At 33.7% G+C, this 21,744-nt stretch overlaps 1 protein-coding gene across 9 annotated transcripts in view; it reads right to left on the bottom strand.

The window, feature by feature from the left end:
* Positions 1 to 21,744, bottom strand: part of CCSER2 (coiled-coil serine rich protein 2) — a 114,846-nt gene that overhangs the window by 78,596 nt on the left and 14,506 nt on the right. For 5 of the 9 annotated variants that reach the window (XM_074296376.1, XM_074296379.1, XM_074296380.1 and 2 more), the window contains exons 2-3: positions 16,676 to 18,152; positions 13,034 to 13,236 (exon numbers count right to left, since the gene is read on the bottom strand). In XM_074296376.1, coding sequence (XP_074152477.1) covers positions 13,034 to 13,236; positions 16,676 to 18,113 — 1,641 coding nt within the window. In that variant the 5' untranslated portion in view covers positions 18,114 to 18,152. Of the gene's footprint in view, positions 1 to 3,373; positions 3,834 to 13,033; positions 13,237 to 16,675; positions 18,153 to 21,744 lie in introns of those variants that run through there. The other 4 variants (XM_074296377.1, XM_074296385.1, XM_074296381.1 and 1 more) reach the window with 4 other exon arrangements.

Genomic DNA, 21,744 nt, shown 5'->3' with positions numbered 1-21,744 from the left:
ACCATTCATTTCCTCTTTCAGTGCTCTCAATGAACTCCGTAAAACTAAATTTAAAAGGAGCTGTTAATCTGCATCAGCAGAAACAATATAATTATTTTCCTTAGCAGCAACAACAAAAGTTTAGTAAATAATTTAGAAAACAAACTACTTCAATATTTACTAACTGGCATATTTTTTAAAATACTGACTTCCCTAAATCAGGGAGGGAAGGAAAAAGGAGAGAGATGTATGCAAGTATGTGTGCATGAACATGTATATGTGTGTATACACATACACTTCCTTCCCTCCCTTCCTGTTTCTCTCTCTCTCCCCTTCCCCTCCTCTCTTTCTTCCCCTCTCCCCTCTCTCTCCCTCCCCAGATCAAATTTATCACTTAATTTTACTTAGAATTTTAGACCAGGAAGATATTGCAAAGATCATTTAGTTCAATATTCCTATTAAAGAACAGCCCCAGGATGGTTATACAAATCACCCAAGATCACACAGATAGGTAAGATAAAAGTCAAGACTAAATCTCAGGACTTTTGACCAACAATCCAATAATTTTTCCCACCACATCAAAGTGCCAAAGGGTGTCTTGGGATTTTTCAGAGATTTTAAAGTCCTTTATAAAAATCTTCATTTATAAAATTGCTTGTAAGTGGGCAAGTGTCAATGTCTTATTGCAATTTATTGTAACATGAAGAAAATATTCCATGTTAGTGGTGTCTCATTAGTTTTACCCTGAATGTATCTCATATTTTTGTGCTTTTTTTTAACCTGAACACAACACATATTTGTGCTTAAAAAAAAAAAAAAAAAAAAAAAGGTGTTAGGTTCAGATCTCCTCCCAGAGAGCGATCGGCAGTTTCTGGAGACAACAACATTGCAAAAAGGTAACACTAATCATTGTTGATAGCTTTAAGAGCTAAGGGAATTTTCGCGATTACCTGGTCATAGGATTGTGGAAGGGGATGGAAAGGTCCTCTGAGGTCCTCTAGTCTGACTTCCTTAATTTAAAGAAAACTACTTCTTAGAAAAGTGAGATGATCTGCTTTTACTACACTATATTATCTCTTGTTCAAGGGCCTACATCTGCAGTTAGTAGCACATTGCTGACATGCAATTAATTAATGAAATCAGAATCAAGAAGTATTATCCTAATTTCTTCTTGATATTATGTTTATATTTAGAGAAAAGAAAAGCCCATATGAGCATAATGTACTTTGGATCTTTCTGGTTTCTTTTGAGACTGTTAGCACTATGTTATTCACAATTTTCTATTTTTTTTTCCAACAAATTAAATATTTCAACATTCTGGATTAATTTAATTCAACTATAATTATGACTGGGCATACTGTCATTTGAATTTTCTTCAAATTTTAAGTGAGCTGGTTCTAGGGGAATTAACTTGGTAAGGATGTTGCATGTTTATTAGGAAGTACACTGTTCTAACATGAAAGATAGCACCATTTTCACAGTGGAGTGGAAAGAGCTGGTTCTGAATGAGAACCTGGATTCAAATCCTGGCTCTAACCTTCACTATGTTGATGACTTGGGCATGTCATTTAATTTTTTCTGGCCCTTGGGTCTCTTCCAGCTCTAAATCTATAGTCCTTTTAATAAACTGACTTCAAATGCATGAAGAAATATAACATGAAGTAACATAATAAAACTGATGGCAAATAGAAAATACTGGTGCTACCTGGTAAAAGTTCAAGTACATGGCACACAGTTCTCCTTTCTGTAATAACAGAGGGATATGTCTAATTATAGGATGGAGGGAAGGGCATAATTTTATGTAGTTTCACACACACACACACACACACACACATACACACACACAAACACACACTCATTTTCTGTGTCTCTGTCTTTCTCTCTCCTTATAGGTTTTAGATCGTAGGAATTTTGTCCTGAAATTGAAGAGTTAAACTGACCTGTAAATTACAAGATGTGTATTTTTTTTTATTTATACGACTTTTGAATCATAATATTTGAGATATGCTAAATCTAAATTCTAATTTTTACTTAAACTTTTGTCTTTTATGTCAACAAACATTAATATTCTTCCAAATATTAAAATGTATACGTTGAATTAAACAACCACACTCTCTCTTTAAAAACTAAGATCAATATAAAATGATTTGCCTAGGAACCAACTATAAGCATATTTACAATTCATGAAGTTTAAAAGGCCCAAGAAAAAAATGAGTGCACACAGAATAGTCAAACTGAGAAAAACAATGGCCCCTTGTGATTACTGTACACTTAAACTAGTTTTTTTTTGTTTTTGTTTTTGTTTTTTTTAATGTTATCAATGAGGGGCAGCTAGGTGGCCAGAGTGGATAAAGGACAGGCCCTGGAATGGAGACTCTGAGTTCAAATTCACCCTGCAAGCACTTGACTGTCTGTGTGACTTTGGGCAAGTCACTTAACCCTGCCTCAAAACCACACCCTCCCCCCCTACCAAAAGTTGAAGAAATCCCAGTGTTGCTTTCCCCCCTCAAAAACACAAACATAAACATACACATACACACACACATCATGTATTTATCAGTTAGGGGGAGATTACCAATTAATTAGCTCACCTGACAAATTATTAATAATCAATCTATTAAGACTTAATCTATTAAAGTTCCATTCCTTATAATAAGGGTGTTGTCCCAATTCTTATAGTACTTCTGTACAGCATGTCTACAGGATTAATTTATTAGATAAATAATGAAAAAGATGGTGGAATAGAAAGAACACTAGGAGTTTAGAGACAAAGGATGCAGAGTAATGCCCTAGTTCTGATATTTAATAATTCATGCAAATTTGATCAAGTCACTTGCCTCAGTATTTTCATCTGTAAAATGAAATAACAACTGGACTACGAAATTCTTTGACCTACAATCTATTCTTCCATGGAGCAAATTAAAGTCATGGTTTATATCATTTCTAGGTTAGTTTTAACTTTTGTCATTAGATTGATTTTTTGCAATATTCCACTGATTAATGTTCACTGCAGTTTAATTAGACTTATTTTTAAGATCTCAGGATATATAATGGGCTATCTCTAACTGTAATAGAGAACAATATCACTATGAAAATTCTGGCTTCTAAACAGACAACAAATATCTTTATTAACTCATTTTTAACATTCTCCTTTTTGAAATTTTCTGCATATTTTTTCTCACACAATACAGAGCACACAAAACAAAATGGTGTGAAAAGATCCAAAGTTACTATATTTACTATATATTAAAAATTAATATATTTAAATTTTTTAAAAACCAGGAACTTTACACAACCATATCAATATATGCGAAATAATGAACATACACCCTAGTCTACTTAAGAAATCTGCTTTACTTTAACTGAATTAGGAATGACAGGGCTAAAATAGTACCTCTGGGTCTCCACTTTCCTCATCTGCAAAATGAAGAGATTAGACGAAGTGATCTCTAAGGTCCCTTCCAGTTCTGTGAGTATTAACACACATTTCTTTTGGCGAAGTCATATCACATTTGTTAAGTACAGTTTTATTCTGAGGTTTTCATTTACCTACATTTAGCCCTTCTCAATGCTCTGTGAGCTGTGCCTCCAATACAACATTTGTAATGTCTTTACATTTTTAGTTACCTACAGCTTGCTATTATGACACGTGATGCCTTAGAAATTTATTTTGTAGATGAACTATGTCACAATTCATTCAACAATCATACATTTATTAAGTGGTTAGCTAGAAAGAAAATGTGTACAGAAATAAAGGGGAATAGCATTCTAAGCATTCCAAGTCCTCTTTATCATGAGTTGAACATCAGAAAATTGCTCAAATCAACCCTACCACTTAGCCACACAACAGTAAGCATTAAGTTGTGACCCAGAAACAACTTCTAATATTACATAACAAGATAAAGTTCAATTATCAAATGGAATTTCATTTCTTCACTCTTATACAATTTATACCTAACATAAAATGTCTAACAAAATGAGTTTTGCTTAGATAATACATAAATTTGTCTACACGCTACAAGCTTATACCAAACTCTCCTCACAACCTGTCAAGGTAAGTAATACAAATATTATCTTACAAAATAACAATTTCTGAGGTGGATCTTGAGATCTCTTGGTACATGGTTTCTTAATTTTTGTTGTATCATGACTCCCTTTAGCAAAATGTTGACCTGGCCCAGAATGTTTTTAATAACATAAATCAAAATTAGGAGGATCACAAAGGAATCCAATAGTAATGAAAGTTATCAAAAGATTTAAAAAAATAATGATCAGACTCCAGATTAAGAACTCCCAATCTAGTCCAACTTCTTTAAGACATAGCCAACAAATAGACCTATCTTTGAAACCCACATTTAAGGCACAAGTAGACCCATTCCCTTTGGGATAATAATAGAGATAACATACCATCTATAACTTTATTCAATTTAGCACAGATCCAAGCATCCATTCTCACACTAGAACCCTCCTTCAAAGTTGACATGAAACTATGAATAATGTTGACAACTATTCAATGAATAAGTTGATCTAATAAATTCTAATATTACCTAATCCATAATTCCATCATTTCCACAAGAATAGTATGAAATATTTTGTCAATGTAGGGGATTTCAACCAACAAATAATACCAGATTCCAATATACTCTAGTAGCCTTAATGGGCTGGCTTTGCAAGCTTAAATTTGAAATAAACATATTCCATATTTCATTTGCAGTCTTTCATCTATAGCTAGATTTTATTTTGCCTAATATTTGCCTAAGAGAGATTACATTAGAATTCAAACCTCAAACATTTTCCCATGGGAACATTAATTATGCACAACTCATAATTAAGACCAGTCTTATTTAAAAAATAAATTATACTGAAAACTTTAAGTTGGATTCCCTAAAGCAAAGACTAATATAACAGATATTTTGAATGTTTAAAGCAAGTTAATTGACATTAGATGACTTGCAAGTAATTAAGGTATAATAACAGAGCCTAAGGAATTATAAAGAAAATTAACTTTACATAATAGATATCTAAAGAAAAGTAGACTGGCAGTCTTAAAATCTGGGTTCTAGTCCTACCTTTCCCATTTAATTGCCCTGTATTTGAGGCTTGTTCTAGTTATAAAATTCTTTAATTCTGCTTTTCATACACATTAATCAATTTTTTTTGTTGTTTTTTTTGAGGGAGATAGGACAAGGAGGTAAAGGCTCTGAGCTTTATAATTAAATCAGTATGGGTATTTCCTATGACAAACCCTCTCCATTACAGAGATTGACAGTGGCTAAAGGGAGGATTACTTTTTCAGAAATGCCCTTGTAGCACCCTGAGTGGGGTGTATTGCAACCAAAGGCTTTCTCTGGTTCTCCAAAATACGACAGTTAACAGACATACAAAAGAAGACTTACTTCATCTACAGTAGAAGCCTATTCAATATGGATAGGCACTGAGGACACCTTGAGTTGATTCAGCTGAGAGAAGCATATTGTGACCTACCAGTCAAGCATCAGAGTCCCCCGGTTGGTCCTTTTGAAGGTCTATATCCTTTTGAAGTTTGACTGAAATATAAACTACTATCTTCAGAAACCATTTGCAGGGACAGTGAGATCATTTGTTTTGCTAGGCTAGTAGAGATATATTTTTTTAATTTTTTTTTTTCCCCTGAGGCTGGGGTTAAGTGACTTGCCCAGGGTCACACAGCTAGGAAGTGTTAAGTGTCTGAGAGCAGATTTGAACTTGGGTCCTCCTGAATTCAAGACTGGTGCTCTATCCACTGCACCACCTAGCTGCCGTAGTAGAGATATTTAAATGAGTTAAACTAATTACTTAATAAGTAAACAAAAAATTTTGAGAGGAAACAATCTATATTCAATGCCTCCACTTGCTTTCCTCTCTCTTTAGCCCTCTAGGGTCTGACTATCATTTAACAAAAATTGCTCTCTCCAAATTAGACCATTTGCCAAAAGTGAACTCTTCTTCCGCTTCTCATCTCACAATACCAATACAGACATCAATTTAAATATCTCATTTCATCATGTCCTCCTTTGCTCTTTGATGAAAAGGGAGCCTTTCTCTTCGCCAGGGCAAATTCCTGGACATACAACTGTTAACCTCAATGTCTCTCCTCATCTTCAGTAGACTGCACCCTCTAACCTATTCTTTGTCTAATCTTCATCATCTTATCTAATGAATCCTTCTGCTGCTGACCACATCACTAGCTATCACCCTGTATCTACTGTCTCTTTTTAAATGAAATCCTTTAAGAAATTGACCTGCACTAGGTACTTCTACTTCCTCTCCTCTCATCCACTTCTTTCTGCAATCTGGCTTCCAGCTTCTATCAACTAAAAATGCTCTTTCCAAAGTTACTAATGATTTCTTAATTGCCAAATCTAATGCCTTTTTCTCAATATTCTTTTTGTAAATTTCTCTGCAGCCTTTAATAGTTGATCATTTCCTCCTGGAACTTTTTATGTTCTAGATTTTTGTGACAATATAATGATTCTCCTACTACTGACCACTCTTTTTTATTCTCCTTTGCTATATTCATTTAGTCATTCCCACTAATCATGAGTAAGCCCAGGGCTCTGACCTGGACCCTCTTCTCTTTTCCCTTATCATATCTCACAACTTCATATTGGTGATCTCATCAATTCCCATAATACTATAATAATAATTATCTTCTCTATGCAAGTGATTCCCAAATCTACTTGCCTAGCTTCCTAGTCTTCTTCCAAGCTCCAGTCCCTTATCACCAACTGCCTTTTAAATATCTCAAATTGAATATCCCATAAACACACCCCAAATTGAGTATGTTCAAACAGAAGTCATTATCTCTACCCCTAACCTCCTCCTCTTTTCAATTTTCCTGTTACTTCTAAAGGCATCACCAGCCTCCCAATCATCTTTGGTCCAATGAGCCCCCAACATGTGACCTTTATACCTGTGACACCTGCGCACGGCTATGAGCTGGCCAGGTACTTTTGGAATTCAAGCCCAATTCCTAAAACCTAAAGGAAGACATTATGTCATGATTTAATAACCCAGTGAGGGTATGTCACATCGAGGTTCCCCACCAGGTGGTGTTCTTCTGGAGACATTGGTCCAGTATCCCTGTCAGTGCATCATCTAGGCACTGCACATAAAAAAGCACAGGGTAGATTTGCCTATTTGCTCTAAGCCTTGAAGAAAAAAGTTTCCTGACAAGTTTCCTTCTTGAAAAGAGCAAGAGATCGGACCACCTATTTCTTGGGAGTACAGGCTAGATAAAAATCCAAAAGAAGCTCTGAGACTGTAGGGCTGAAGGGGAGGGGCTTGGCACATATCTCTGAGGCAGAAAGACAAGTCACCTGGCTTTCCTGATTCAGTTTCCTCATTTATCAAACAAAAGTGTCATTTCAACCATGCTTGTGAAGAAGTCATCCAAACTGACTCTGAGGGAAGTGAGCAGATCTAAGAATAATGAATATAGTGACAACAACACTCAAAACAAGCAATTCTGAAAGCCTTAAAAGACGTCTGAATATAATGACCAATCATAATTCCATAGGATCGATTATTAAGCGCACTACCAACACCTCCTGGCAGAGATGTGATGAATTCAGAGAACATAAAGGAAAACATACATTTTTGGACATGGACAACAGGAAAACTTGGTTTTTTTGACCATGCATATTAGAAAATCTTTGTTTTTTCATTGGAGAGGAGAGTGAAAGGGAAAAAAATGGACTTTTTTTCATTGAAAAAATAAAAATTTAACAAACAAAAAAGATAAAACTAGTCTATTACTTTATCCAATCACTCACCAAGATCTGTAATTATTTTCTCTCCATTCTACTAGTTCAGGCCCCTACTATCTGATTCCTGAATTACTACCTATATCTTTATTGATCTTTCCATCTCTATTCTCTTTCCCTAATTCATGCTGTGAAGATCAAGTGAGATAATATTATGTAAATACATATTATTATATATTATTTTGCAAATCTTAAAGGGCTATGTCAATGTTAACTATTATTATTACTGCTCTGAACATATAATAATAAAACTTCCTAAAATACCATTTTCATCAGTATGTAGTTTTACTCATGATATATAGTGAAGTCCCTATATCCCTGAGAGCAAATTTAAAATTTCTGCCTTTAAGAATTTTAAAAATTCTTATCAAGACAATTAATTCATCAATGAAGAAGCCAAAGAAAATATAGGCAAAAATTCCTCATAAAAGTTACATTAAGTATAATTTTAAAACTCAATCACTTAAGTATTTCCAGTTAAAACTTGTATTTAAACATACTTTAAAAAACTACATTGAAACATTTTTATCATTTCTTTTTTGTTGTTGTTGAGGACTTAAGTTTAACAAATGGAATTATAAGATCTCAGAGTTAAAAGGAACCTTAAGGATAACCTATACTACCCATACCTGAGGAAGAATTCTTTCAATAAACAGATACCTGATAAAAGGTCATCCAACTTTTGCCTGAAGACCTCCTCTCAAAACAACCAATTCCAGTCCTGAATAGCTCTAAGAAAAAGGGAATTTTTCTTATTGAATAGAAAATCTGTCTCCTATTTATACTCATTATTCAACTATTAATTTCCATACTAGTTTTGTGTTCTACTTTTAGAACTCTTATCAGTTTCATTTTCACTTCTAATGTTTTTCAGTCAGGTATTCTCCATCATATTTGTGCCATTCATTTCACAGATTTCTCTATAGGACAAAGTCTTGATATACAGTGTTAGTCTACCAGCCTTTTTATTGATGCCATGCAAGTCTTTTATCATATTTTGGGAAAATATCTCACTATATAAATGTTCATGTCTGGTTGACATGACCACTTTGTTTTTCTCATTACCGAATAGAATAATTTTTTTTCTTCCTCTGATAACTAGAAATCTTTGCTGACAGTACATGGGACAGTACATGGCACAGTATCACTATTTTCTGGAGCATAGGGAAGAATAACCTCTACAGAGAGTCCAACTTCATTTCTCTTTTAGAAAAATCTCAAATTGATTAAGTGGCTTAAATGGTTGAGTGTTCCTGAGTCACATTCTTCTATCCCTCAAACTCCTAACACAGGCTAGGTTTCCCTTTACCTTCTAAAATTCTTTTTCTTTATTTTTCTCAAAGCAGTACTTATACTCTATCAAGGATGATTTTGTTCTCCTGGAAAGCAGAGAGTCATTCATTGAACCTTTTCACCTCCTCCTTGAAGCGGGGGGAAAAAAACAACCTATTGGCATCAGGTGAGGAAAAACTTCCTAACCAAAAACTTTTCCAAAATGAAATGGCCTGTTTTGGGAAGTAATAAGTTACTTATGACTAAAAGATTTTCAAGAAAGGTGGTATGATCATTTTTCAGAGGCTTTGTAGAAAAGTATTTCCTGTGCTGGAGTGGATTAAGATTCCTATGGAAATCTTGTGAAGGTCCCTTTCAATTCAGATTATATGAATCACATCTGAATTATATCATAGAAGGCAACATGCTAAAGTGGAAAAAGTTTATACTTGAATTAAAAGAGAACTGGTTTCAATTCCTTCTGACATTTAAAAGTTGTATATAGAATGAAGTAGAACTGGCTTACTAGAAATTCATGTGAAAAAGACTGAGAGATTTTAGTTTACTTAATTTGGCATGAGCCAGTAGTATTCTGTGACTGATTTTTTAAAAAGAATGAGTGTAATGGTAATTTACATTAGAAGAAATTAATTTATGTTCCAAATCTTTCCCTTTACTCTGGATTAGTTATGTCACATCTGGAATAATATGAGCATGATGTACAAAAATATAAATCAATATCATGAATGATGTAACTTTTACTTGATGTAATCGGCTGTCACCTTCAAAATAGAATAAATCAGAATGGAATTCCATCTCACTAAAGAAGTTTCTCATTTAAAAAAAAAACACTATGATGATGAAAGGAATTTAGATGTAACCAAATCTTACATTTCACAATTTGTTGTTAAAAAAAAGGTCAAGATACACACACACACACACACACACACACACACACACACACACACACACACACACACATATATATACACAAACATACATGCATACATATATAATATGCTTTTATACTATATCATAAAAATAAGAGATGAATTTTGCTTAGGTTAAATCCTTTTTTCCATATGTAATTGTTAAGGACCATGCCTGGGTGAAGAGGCAGGTCAATTCTCCAAGAGCCTCCACAGCTATGAATCATAAACTTGAAAGAGTGGCAAAGCAGGCTTTACTGACACAGGTGTTCCTTGTGGATTGGGAATGAAATAAATCGGAGGAAAGAGGAGAGAGGTCAGACAATGCAATGGCCTCTCAGTCTTCTTGAATCATCACCCTCCTCTCACATGAAGAGATCCATTCTACAAGTATGAGTTAGACCTCCAGCAACCACTGGCAGGTGGCTCCCATATTGAAACATGTAATTCTCAAGTTCACTGAACCTTTTAAGATCATGTAGTAAATTTAAAGTAATAAAGCAATGGCTCTAGCAGGTATTAGAATGTGCTTTCTCATTGTCAGTTTGTGTCATTAAGTACCTCAACATACATCTTTTGCTTATAGCAAAAAGTGAGAAGTTCATGAGAATTACTAGCTAAAAACCAACCTTTTGGCATCATGTGAGGAAAAACTTCCTAATCAAAACAAGTTTTCAATGATGTAAGTCACATTATTCTGAATTTTTTTATTCCAGAATTTCCCTACCAATTGGTCCATTGAGGAATTTCATTTGGCATCACTTGATACATCAAACTATATCCTATATAATGGAAAGGAATTTTGGGGGAGGTCTGAAGTACCTCAGTCTCTATTTATTATCTATAAAACGGTTATCATACCGGTCATACCTGCCTTGAAGGGTTGTTGTGAGGACCATAATTTTATGTGGCATACAAGATGGGGGGTGGATAGGGAATACTAATCAATGGCCTTTGAGGTCTCCTCCAGTTCTAGATACAGCACAATGAGAATGTTTTATAAAGCTCAGAATACGACTGAAATGTCTGATATTATTATAGGGCCACAGAACCAATTCCATCAATAGATATCTCTCTTCTTAAACTTCTAAGAAGGTTTTTAGGTAATTAACCATGAAAATTTCCCTCTAGTGTGCTGCAGAATGCAGAGATACAACAGTGTGATTTAATTCCAGGCCAGGTCTATGCTGAGATCCCAAAAGGTAACTGATACAAGTCTCTCTATCTCCCCTCCCCACCACCCTCACTCCCATACATCCCATTCCCCCCACCTCACCTAACTGAAACAGTCAGGAAATAGTCCCAGTGAGGAAGAAGTTAGTGAAAAGTCTCTAAGATTTCTTCAATAGAGGACTGCCTTCTCTTTTATACATTGCAGTCTAGTATGTCATCTGGCCTCAGAAACATAACTTTCATCTGTAGGTCAATCATCTTGAGGTAGAAAATGCAGAATAATATGACCTGAACCTGGAATCCTAGCAACATTTCTAATACCCAATATACAGATCTGAGGATATTAATGAAACAAACTGAGGATGAGAGAGATCATTCCAATTGCTACTAGAGCAATTACTCCCCTCATTCAACATTATCATATGATCTCACATTTTTATATAATACATTCGTTCCACCCTCAACCTCTACAGCCTCTCTATCTACAACTGTTCTACCTGCATGCTCCATAGGGTTTATAGCAGCCTGACTATTTAGGTTTAAAGTACTAAGAAGGATGTCACAGATCCTGAATCTTCTTCAGGCAAAGATAGTCACTGCAAGACATCATAAACAAATACATCTACATTCCAACTGATTTAGTTTTTCCCTCCATTCTTGTCTATGCCTTCCCAGAAATTCATCACAAGAAATCTTCCAAAACGCTGGGGACTTTCCTCACTTTTCCTGTTATCATAAAGATATTATCCTCTCTTGCTACATGAACAATTCATCTTTCTGTTGCCTCATCATATTTCCCTAATGATATCTATTACTCTAATTCCTCTTCAAAGTTCCTCATATGTTATATATTGCACAGAACTCATACCCACCATATAGCTGTCCATTATCCTGTGTGATACTCATTTTTAATTTCACAAAGATTATATTTGGTAAAATGTTGATATTAAGAACAGAAGAATTTGTTTCTAGGAGAAGTTTGGAAGCATTAAAAAAAAGATTTTCAATTTCTTGAATATAAGCCAACCCATTCTCCTCTTCCTGCTTGGTTCTGAGCCCATTTACAAATAACAGGTCTGCTAAGTTTTCTATCTAACTACATGTCATAATATGGACAATAGACATTGTAAATCCATAGTAAACTCTCTGCTAGAGAGTAGATTAAAGTAGCAAAATATGTTTTTTGAATTTCTAGTACCCAGAGAATAGTAATGAAAAAATTATAATTGAATCTCATTTAGCATTTGAAGAAACTGTTGGGATACTAAATATCTCCCAGCATAACAAACTTAATGATTTTTAAATAAGGTCATCTTTCAAGACAGTCACTACAAATCTAAATATATTGAGTTATTTAAATTATAACCATTTAAAGAGAGTATTATATTGCTTAGTATTTCTGCAATGTCATACTACCTAACAATGAAAAATTCTGACTCCTACCAAACATATTGGTAAAAATACAAGCAATAAATATTATTTTATTAACAAAAATATAATGACATCATCAAGGCCATGCATGAATGGAAAAAATAACCTAGTATTGAAAAACAAGAATAATTCAAAAACTTATAAGAAGCTCTATAACCTCTTGAAGGATTTATGCAAGGACCTGGGCAAGAACCACATAGGATAAGAAGCTATCAAAACACTGAAGTAGCAAGCTTATAAAAATAAGCTACCAAGAAGGTACAAAAAATAAAATACCAAAAACACTCAACCATGCATGTCTTTGTCGTCTTCTCCACTGCTCCTCTACCTCTATTTCACTGTTTAATTTCAGATACTTTGGAAGTCCTTTAACCTCTAAGTTCCATTGCATAACTAATTATTTCTTATCTTTCTAGAATCAGAAAAATTAAATGCACCAAAAAACTTGGAAAAATTCATACATACTATGCTGTTCATTTCTGAAGACTCATAGCTTCCACATGGATGGACACTTCCAATGGGCTCCAAACCCTCTTCATCCCACATGTATGTTCCATCAGAGCTATCAGATGGGGAGAGCTCAAATGAAGAACCAGCTCTGTAATCCATATCTGGAGAAATTAGATTATTCCCCGTAGTATGCTTGGTACATTCATTCTTGTCTTCTACTAATTAAAAAAGAAAAAAAAAAGATATTTACTTCATAACACAATGTAATAATTATTTTCTCAGGTTTTAAAACTCAATTTCATACTGCAGCATTTTTCAAATTCTGAGCATTAATAATAATAAGCAATGCCTCTCACCAGATTTTTAAAAATACCTAGTTATTTTCTGTTCTAACAAAAAAAAAAAAAAAAAAAAAAAAACTACAACTTAGTTCTAATTCACTTATTTAATAATATATACAAAAATCTAAAATTCTCCTAACAGTACTTTTTCTAACAACAATAACCTTCGACTAATGGCTAGAGACTCAAGGTCAGAAAATCATCCAAACATTAGAAGCACTTTACTGTCTAAATATCTATGAACTAATGCATTATGACTACTATCATTCTTGGAAAGTCCTCAAATTGTCATGAATTTTAACAATATCTTCAGTCAATTAAAGAGCTCTTAGGATCAGAAACAGTCACAAGTCTCCAATTCTATCATCAAAGCACAAAAATAATGACTTTAAAGCAAGAATTCTCTTGTAAACAGGTATTGTCAAGTCTGGGTTTCAATACTACAGCAGTACATTCTAGACACTTAAAAGGAGAGGTAATCTTCAATGGTCACTAACACCATAAATGATAATATGAAATTCTTATTCTCTTATGTCTCTACATTCCTTTGCTAATATAAAGGTTCATACTGTACCTTAAGAAATTAAAAATGCTTGGGACAAAAACAAATTACTGGCAGAATAAGTACTAGTTTACACTGAAAAAAGTTATTCTCTACTGTCTTAAAAACTTTTCACTGTCTACTCTGAATATTTAAGCATTACAAATAAAACTTCTCTTTTAAAATGCCAATCTAAGGGCAGCTAGGTGGCACAGTGGATAGAACACCAGCCCAGAAATCAGAAGGACCAGAGTTCAAATCTGGCCTCAGACACTGAACACTTTCTAGCTGTGTGACCCTGGGCAAGTCACTTAGCCCTAATTGCCTCAGGGGAAAAAAAAAGTTAAAATGCCAATTTAACAGACAAAAGAAGGTATGGTTCATTTCAAAGTAACCACCTAGTATTTCATATTTGTCACTCTTGTTCAAAAATATTTTTTTTTTTCCAAAACCATAAATCGGGCCTATGACTACAAGGTATCGATGTACTTAAGAGCTCTTTTTCTTAGGTCCACTGTTTTTGCTTATTTCTCTCTAGTTCAAAGGTTCTTAATCTGGGCATAGAATTCAGGAATTCCTTGGATGCAAAAATTATATCTTTATTTACTACCCTCTAAGTGAAACTCATCATTTTCTCCCATTATTTAAAAACATCATTTTGAGGAGTCCTGAGGCTTCATCAGATTGCCAAAGGGATGTATGAAATATAAAAAAGGTTAAGAAAAGTGGTCTAGATAAGTTCATCAGTTACCATTAATCTAATCAGGGCCTCTACACAGTCAACTCCCAGATCCATGTGTTCAGCCTCTGTCTCCCTCCTCAACTCTAGTTCTACAATATTAACTATTTATCAAGCAAGGGCATCTCAAACTGTTCTCCTTAATCCCACCCCAAATTTTCCTTTGGCTTATATATCCCATTACATTCTTACATCTTTTCACAGAGTGTAACCTTTTGACAATGATAATGATCAATTGTGAAAGACTTGTTATTCTGATCAAATATAATTCTGATCAAATATAATGACTCATGATAAAAATGTCATCACCTACAGAGTGAAAACTGATGATGAGAACAGAGTGAAAACTGTATAATTTTTTCATTTTATTTTTTCTTGCTTTTTTTATTTGTTTTGGGGCAAAATGGCTAATATGGAAATATGTGTTGCATGATTTCATATATATATATATATATATATATATATATTGCTTGCCTTGCTAACAGGTAGAAGAGGAGCAAAGAAGAAAGAGAAAATTTGGAACTCAAAAATTTAGGAACCCCAAAAAAAATGAATGATATTTTTAAACAAGAAGTATATGTGGCACATTGTTCAATCGTGTTCAACTCTGTATGAACCTATTTGAATTTTTCTAGGCAAAGATATTGGTGTGGTTTGTCATTTCCTTCTCCAGTTCACTTTACAGATGTGGAAACTGAAGTAAACAAGGTTCTATGTGACTTGCCTGAAGTTACAAAGTAGTGTCTAAAGTTGTATGCTAACGTAGGAAGATGAGTCTTCCTAACTCTAAGTGCAGCACTCTAGCCACTGCTCCACCTAGATGCCTAATTTGGTAAATAAGGGGGAATAAATCAAATAGAATATCAGTAACAGTAATAGTAATAAAGCACTGAATAAAGTACAGACTTTTATATTTTATAAAGATTATAAGACTATCCTGGGGAACAACCCAGAAAATATTTACCATTTAATAGAATGTTAACATGACTACAGTGGAAACAATACATTTATAAATAAGGTATTAATTCTGCCTAAGCAGCTTATAAAGTAAATCAATTAATAAATATTTAATAAGCATCTACTGCATGCCTGTCACTATGCTAAATGTTAGTTTAAAGAAAATAAAAAGAAGATACAAGTTTCAACAATTTTATTTAGAGGAAGAATAACAAAATGAACAGTATGATAAGACTTGAAGTCAGAAATATCTGAGTTTAAATTTCAAATGTGTAGCATGTGAACAAGGCACTTACCTTTAATTTTCCAACTGTAAAATAAGAATTAAAAATATTTGGGGTACCTACCAGTTTGTTATGAATCTCAAATTAAAGAGCTTCACAAAGTTTAAAGTACTATATAAAAGTCAGTAATTATTAGTTTCTATCCTGTAACACCACCTGTAAAGCTTAAAACTATACCCTTCATTGGATATTTTACATATAAAGAAAAATACTTTGAGTTAGTGCTTTCCTACCATGGCGTAGAAATTGCTAACTCATACAATTAAATAGGAAGTTAGGCAAAAGTATGATCCCATCATTGACACAGATTCTAAAAGAGAAAACATAAAAATGATGATTTTGCCTACCTGACTAAGTAGATAGTTATGTAAATACTAGAAGGAAAGCATGAGGTAGCTAGTATTTCTATAGGTTTTAAGGTTTGCAAAATGCTTATAGCTATTAATTCTCATGTTCTTCACACCTCTGGGGATAACCTAGTATTATTATTACAGAAGAGGAAATTGAAGCAAACAAAGGGTCTATATACAGTTAAGTGTACAGTAAGACAGTGTCTTAAACAAAATCTTAACTCAGGTCTTCCCAACTATGTCCAGGATACTATCAACTGTGATATCTAGCTGCCAAAGGGAGCTTAATCACTTTGCCTATTCAGCCTTGTCTATAAAATTCATTCAGATGAGCCATGCTAAAGAATATTTACTTGAAATTCCTAAAGACTATTCCTATAAACAACCTGGCTACTAAAACATCTATGATAAAACTTTCTAGAGGGAACAAAATAAAAATACTTACCTGGTACATTGATATCTATCCATTCATCAGTTTTATTGAAGGGTTTTTCATTTTCTTTCAAAGAATCAAATGGATCCACTAATGGAACACTTCCAAGATTTTCCTCTTTGAGTGGGATTTCCTCTGGGGTTACTCGAGTTCTGTTTGAGTCTTCTATATCTACAAAATCATCACTAAAGTCTTCACTCAAATCATTCTTATCAGAAGAAGACAAAGATGAAAGGGATATTTCATCCACATCATCACTCAGGTATCTGACTTTTACATCATCTTCCAGCATGTTATCATTTATGCCTTGGCTACTTTCTGTTCTAGAACTATAATTTTCTACTGAGTCGTCTTCCTTCTCCATAGCTCCATCATTACCCAAAACTGAGGAGTTTTCCAATACACATTTGTCACCAGATGAATTTTTATTATCATCCTCTATAATCTTCTCAGTAAATTGCGGTCTGTTTGGACTTAGTAAAGAGGTTCGACCCAACCTATAATCGAAAGATGTCACCCCTGAGCCATTTGGTAACACCGACTTCTTTAAACCCGAACTTGAAAAAGTAGCATAAGATCTATTAAATCCAAATGCTAAATGTTCATTTCTATTGAGAACCTCTGATCTTACATTTTTTGACTGCATATTTGACCTTGGAGCTATTCTAAGGGACAACTGTTGGTTTTGATAAGGCCTTGCAAGATCTGCAGCCCGATTGAAGGAATGTGATCTAGTAATGGATGAAAGTGGAAGAAAAGACTTCTGAATGGAATGTGAAAAACTTTGTGACCGTACTATTTTTTCACAGGTAAAAGGTTTCATGTTGTCTGGGTTCTGTGCTAAACTTTCTCCAGAACTGTTCCTGGTGGTACAGGAGTTTGCTCTAGGCCTTTGCATACTTATAGTTGGTCTATTTCCATAAAATCCATTTAACTGTGATTTTGGAGCATTAAGTGAAGAATATGAAGTCCTTCCTAATAACGATGCTTTGGTGAATTTACCTGAACTAGATAGTCCACACAAAGTCTTTTGGTTTAACTCCTCTGAAGATGAAACAAACATACTGGATGGCTTTGCTATCTTTGATGTAAGTAAAGAAACACTCTTCAAATCCCTCTTTAATCCACCTTTACCAAATGTTTCTTGAGCATTAACATGTTTTTCAGGGTCAACTAGTTTGCCACATGAATTCTGGGTAGAATGAGAATCTCTAGTACTCTGCTCATTGAGTTGGTATTTATTTGACTTTCTCCAGTTAAAAGAATAGGAAGACATATTAATAGAGCCATTGTGCTTGATGAAATTTTTGCCACTGCTACTCGTAGAATTCCCTGATAAATTAACAGCTGTCCCATTTGACACTGACTCCAGGGTGCTGCCTATAGATTTTGTTCCATACTTCGGCAACTTGGAACCCAAAGATGTCTTGACTTGTAGTTTTTCTTCCATGAGTTATAGGGCACATTTGTTCTTGAAAGTTGACAGAATCTAAAAAAATAAAGAAAAAGACAGTGTTATTATGTATACATAAAGTCACATATAATACTGCAATATACTAAATAAGATATTTCAGCTTAACTTCTGTATAATATTGAGGAATCTAATATAAAGCAAGTCTAGAAATTAGTCATGATTACCACTGTCCTTTTATAGATACTGTGCATTTAGGATAAGAACTTTTTGTAAACTTGTCATGGTTAATGTACTTCCTGACATATTCAAATTTAAAAATCTGACTATTAATCCAAAGAGACAAAGGAACTAGAACCACAAATTATATTAGCAAACATGGGACAAATCCTGCCATTAGCCATAGCTAAGTAAATCCCTGTGCTACAAGGAAAAGTTATAGAGAAATTTAGCACAGATAACATTAAATTTTTACCTCTAAAAAATAATTTTTCACATTCACAAGTTTTTCACATTCTATCAAAAAGTCTTTCCTTCAACATTTATCCATAATTATATCACATTGCTTCCTTTAAAAAAGTTGCAGATCTTACAAATTCTATGTTTTTGTAATTCTAATAGCCTAGGTGAAAAGGGGAATCTAAATACTGGTTTATATCAGGAAAAGGCCTAGGCCAATTATCAAGTTTAAAAATGTTCAAATATAATGATGATTCAAATAATAATGATGATAAAGGCTGATTTCAGAAAAGCCTGGAAACACTTACAGAGTGAAGCAATCAGAACCAAGAAAACATTATACATAATAACAATATTATGAGGTGATCAACTGTGATGGACTTGGCTCTTTTCAACAATGCAATGATTCAAAGCAACTCCAATAGACTTTTGTAAAAAAGATGTAGAATGAGAAAAAATCTTCAAATGTTACATAAAAATATAGTAAAAATGTAAACTTTAAAATACTAACAAAAATTAGTAGCACTAGAAGATTTCTTCTGGCACTTAAGACTTGGCAAAGCAATTTATATTTTCTTGAGGTAGATGCCTCAATGGAAAAGAGAAACTACTATCAGATGACTAAGGTTTTATACTATGGGTGCTTCTGGGTTTTTTGGAAATATATTTAATAAAGACAAACCAATATGCTAGATTTATGCATTAGAAATCTTCAGATATCCATGAGAAAACCACTGGTACTTCACAGATTTATAGAATCTCAGAATTTGATGGAACCTCAGAAATTTAGTCCAATTGGTACCTGAACAAGATCCCCCTCTACCATAGTGCCAATGAGGCATACAGCCAGAACTTGGAGCCTTTTGGTTCTAAGAAACTTCTGAGACCAATAAACTTTAAGGAAGAAAAATAGTTTCTGAAAAGTGGCTTTTACATTGTTTCATTCCCAGTATATTCCCTAAAAATATTACTCTAACATAAAGAAGTGATCCACACTTCTTTCACTTGGGAAACTAGACAATGTTTTTGAGAATCATAAACTTTTAGATTTGGAAAGTATCATATCACTGAGATAACTTAGCTTAACCAACACATAAACAGGAATCATCTCTCCAGCCTCCTTCAGCTTACAGCCAGCCTCAACTACAGAGCTCTCTGACTCTTAAAAGAAACTTTGTTCTGTCATTTTTTAAGTCATGTTAAACTTTTCAAGAACCCATTTGTGATTTTGGGGGGCAAATACTAGAGATGTTTGCCATTTCCTTCTGCAGAGTTAACTTTTAGATAGTGCTTTTCCTTATACAGAATAAAAATATCTCTCTCTGAAATTTCTACCTTTTATTTCTATTGGACCAGTCAGAACAAATATAATTTCAATCCTACATGTAAATTCATCAAACTCTGGAAGACAACTGCCTTGCTTCTCCACACCCCTCCCCTTCCATTCCAAAACATCTTTTCTCCTCTAGGCTGAGTACCCTTTGTCCTTTCACTTGATCCTCATCCAATCCCTTACCATCCTGGCTATTATGTTCCAGTTTGTCAATATCTTTCCAATATCTTCGGGTATAGCACCCAAAACTAAACATAAGTTTATATATATGGGGTAATTCAGGCAAAATTCAAACATGGACTACCATTCCCTCATTCTGGATATTATGCTTATTTTAATGTATTCCAGGAGCTACCATCTCACAACACTGATTCATATTGAGTTGGCAATCTACTAAAAAAAAAGAAGAAAAAAAAAACAACCAATTCTCTTACAGCATGAAAAATTATCTAGTCAGGCTCCCATTCTGGATTTATGAGGTTGACTTTGGGAACCCAAATGTGAGACTTTACATATATCCCTTTTAAATGTCATTTGTTTTTATTTAGCCTAAGATTCTAGACTATACAAGTTCTTTTTTAATCCTTTCATCCAATATGTTAGACCCATGCCCTAGCTGTATCATCTTCAAATAGGAAAAACATACCATCTATGTTGTATTGTAAGTTATATTTAGTCACTGATTATTCTTCTTTGACTCTGAAGTAGATTCAATCAGATCTGAATTCCCTTAAGTACACTATCATCTATCTTCATCTCCCTAATTTGCCTCAAGGATAGTTTGATAGACTTTTGCATAATCAAAGTCTAATACTGAAATTATTTGCCCTCTCAATTCTTTTCATTTCTTTTGTAATAACTAGTTCAATATGTAAAATGAGTTATTTTATATTTATTCTGTGATTCTTTCCAGCTCTAAATCTATAATCCAAAATATTAATTCCCCCATTGTCACATGTTTGGCCTTTTGAAGGTTAATAATATCATGAGAAGTAAGATAAGTATTAGCTTTGCTTCCAGAAAAGAGAAAGGAAGCATGCAAAAATCTTGGGCCTTATTACCATTCAAAATAATAATTAAAAAAAGCAAAGCAAAGACCAGAATAATTATCAAACTCTATGCTAACTTACTTAAAATTTTATGAAAATAAAACCATAATCATATCAAGGGAATAATTAATGGACATTTAAGAGAACAAGAAGGCTCTTCAAAACAATATTCCACATCTTTCAATTCCCAAAACTGAACTAAAGGTATATAGAGTATATTGCTGTTGGTATGAAAAAAGTATTTGATTCATTAAAACAAAACACCATCTTCTAGGAGCTTCTCCAACAACATATCTCCCGTGAATATGCCATACTCAAGATATTCTGAAAGATGTAAGAGTTAACTTTCTTTGTCCTATGAACCTTTAATTATTAATATCAAATGCTGTTAATAATAATAAAGCAGGGGAGATAAATGCCTGCCATATATATTTATCACTCTGATGAAATATATCCACCACTGAGGATGACATTATGGTCAAAGCATCAAGGATCACAATGTCATTCTGAAATAGGAACAGCTGGAAGACCTCACATTGAGAATAATCCCCGGCTGGTGATGCTTCAAGAAGAAATTCAAAAGGTATTAGCTGTAGCAAGCACTGAATCAAAAAAAAATTGGCAGGTGGGGCAGGGGCAGCTAGTGCTGTAGATAGAATTGATAGAGTGATAGCAGAGTTGATAAAATTAGGTTTTGAGTTAAAAAGATCTGAGTTCAAATTCAATTTACCACACTAGCTAAGTGACCTTGGGTACTTTGTCTTTTTCAGCTTCTTCAAGAATAAAATGGATTGGGGATTATAATAGCATCTATATCCCCAGGTTGTTA

This window comes from Sminthopsis crassicaudata, chromosome 2, assembly GCF_048593235.1.
Source record: "Sminthopsis crassicaudata isolate SCR6 chromosome 2, ASM4859323v1, whole genome shotgun sequence".
In the NCBI taxonomy this organism is placed as follows: Eukaryota; Metazoa; Chordata; class Mammalia; order Dasyuromorphia; family Dasyuridae; genus Sminthopsis; species Sminthopsis crassicaudata.
Note: the sequence above shows the minus strand (reverse complement) of the source record. Positions and strands in the feature narration are given on the sequence as shown.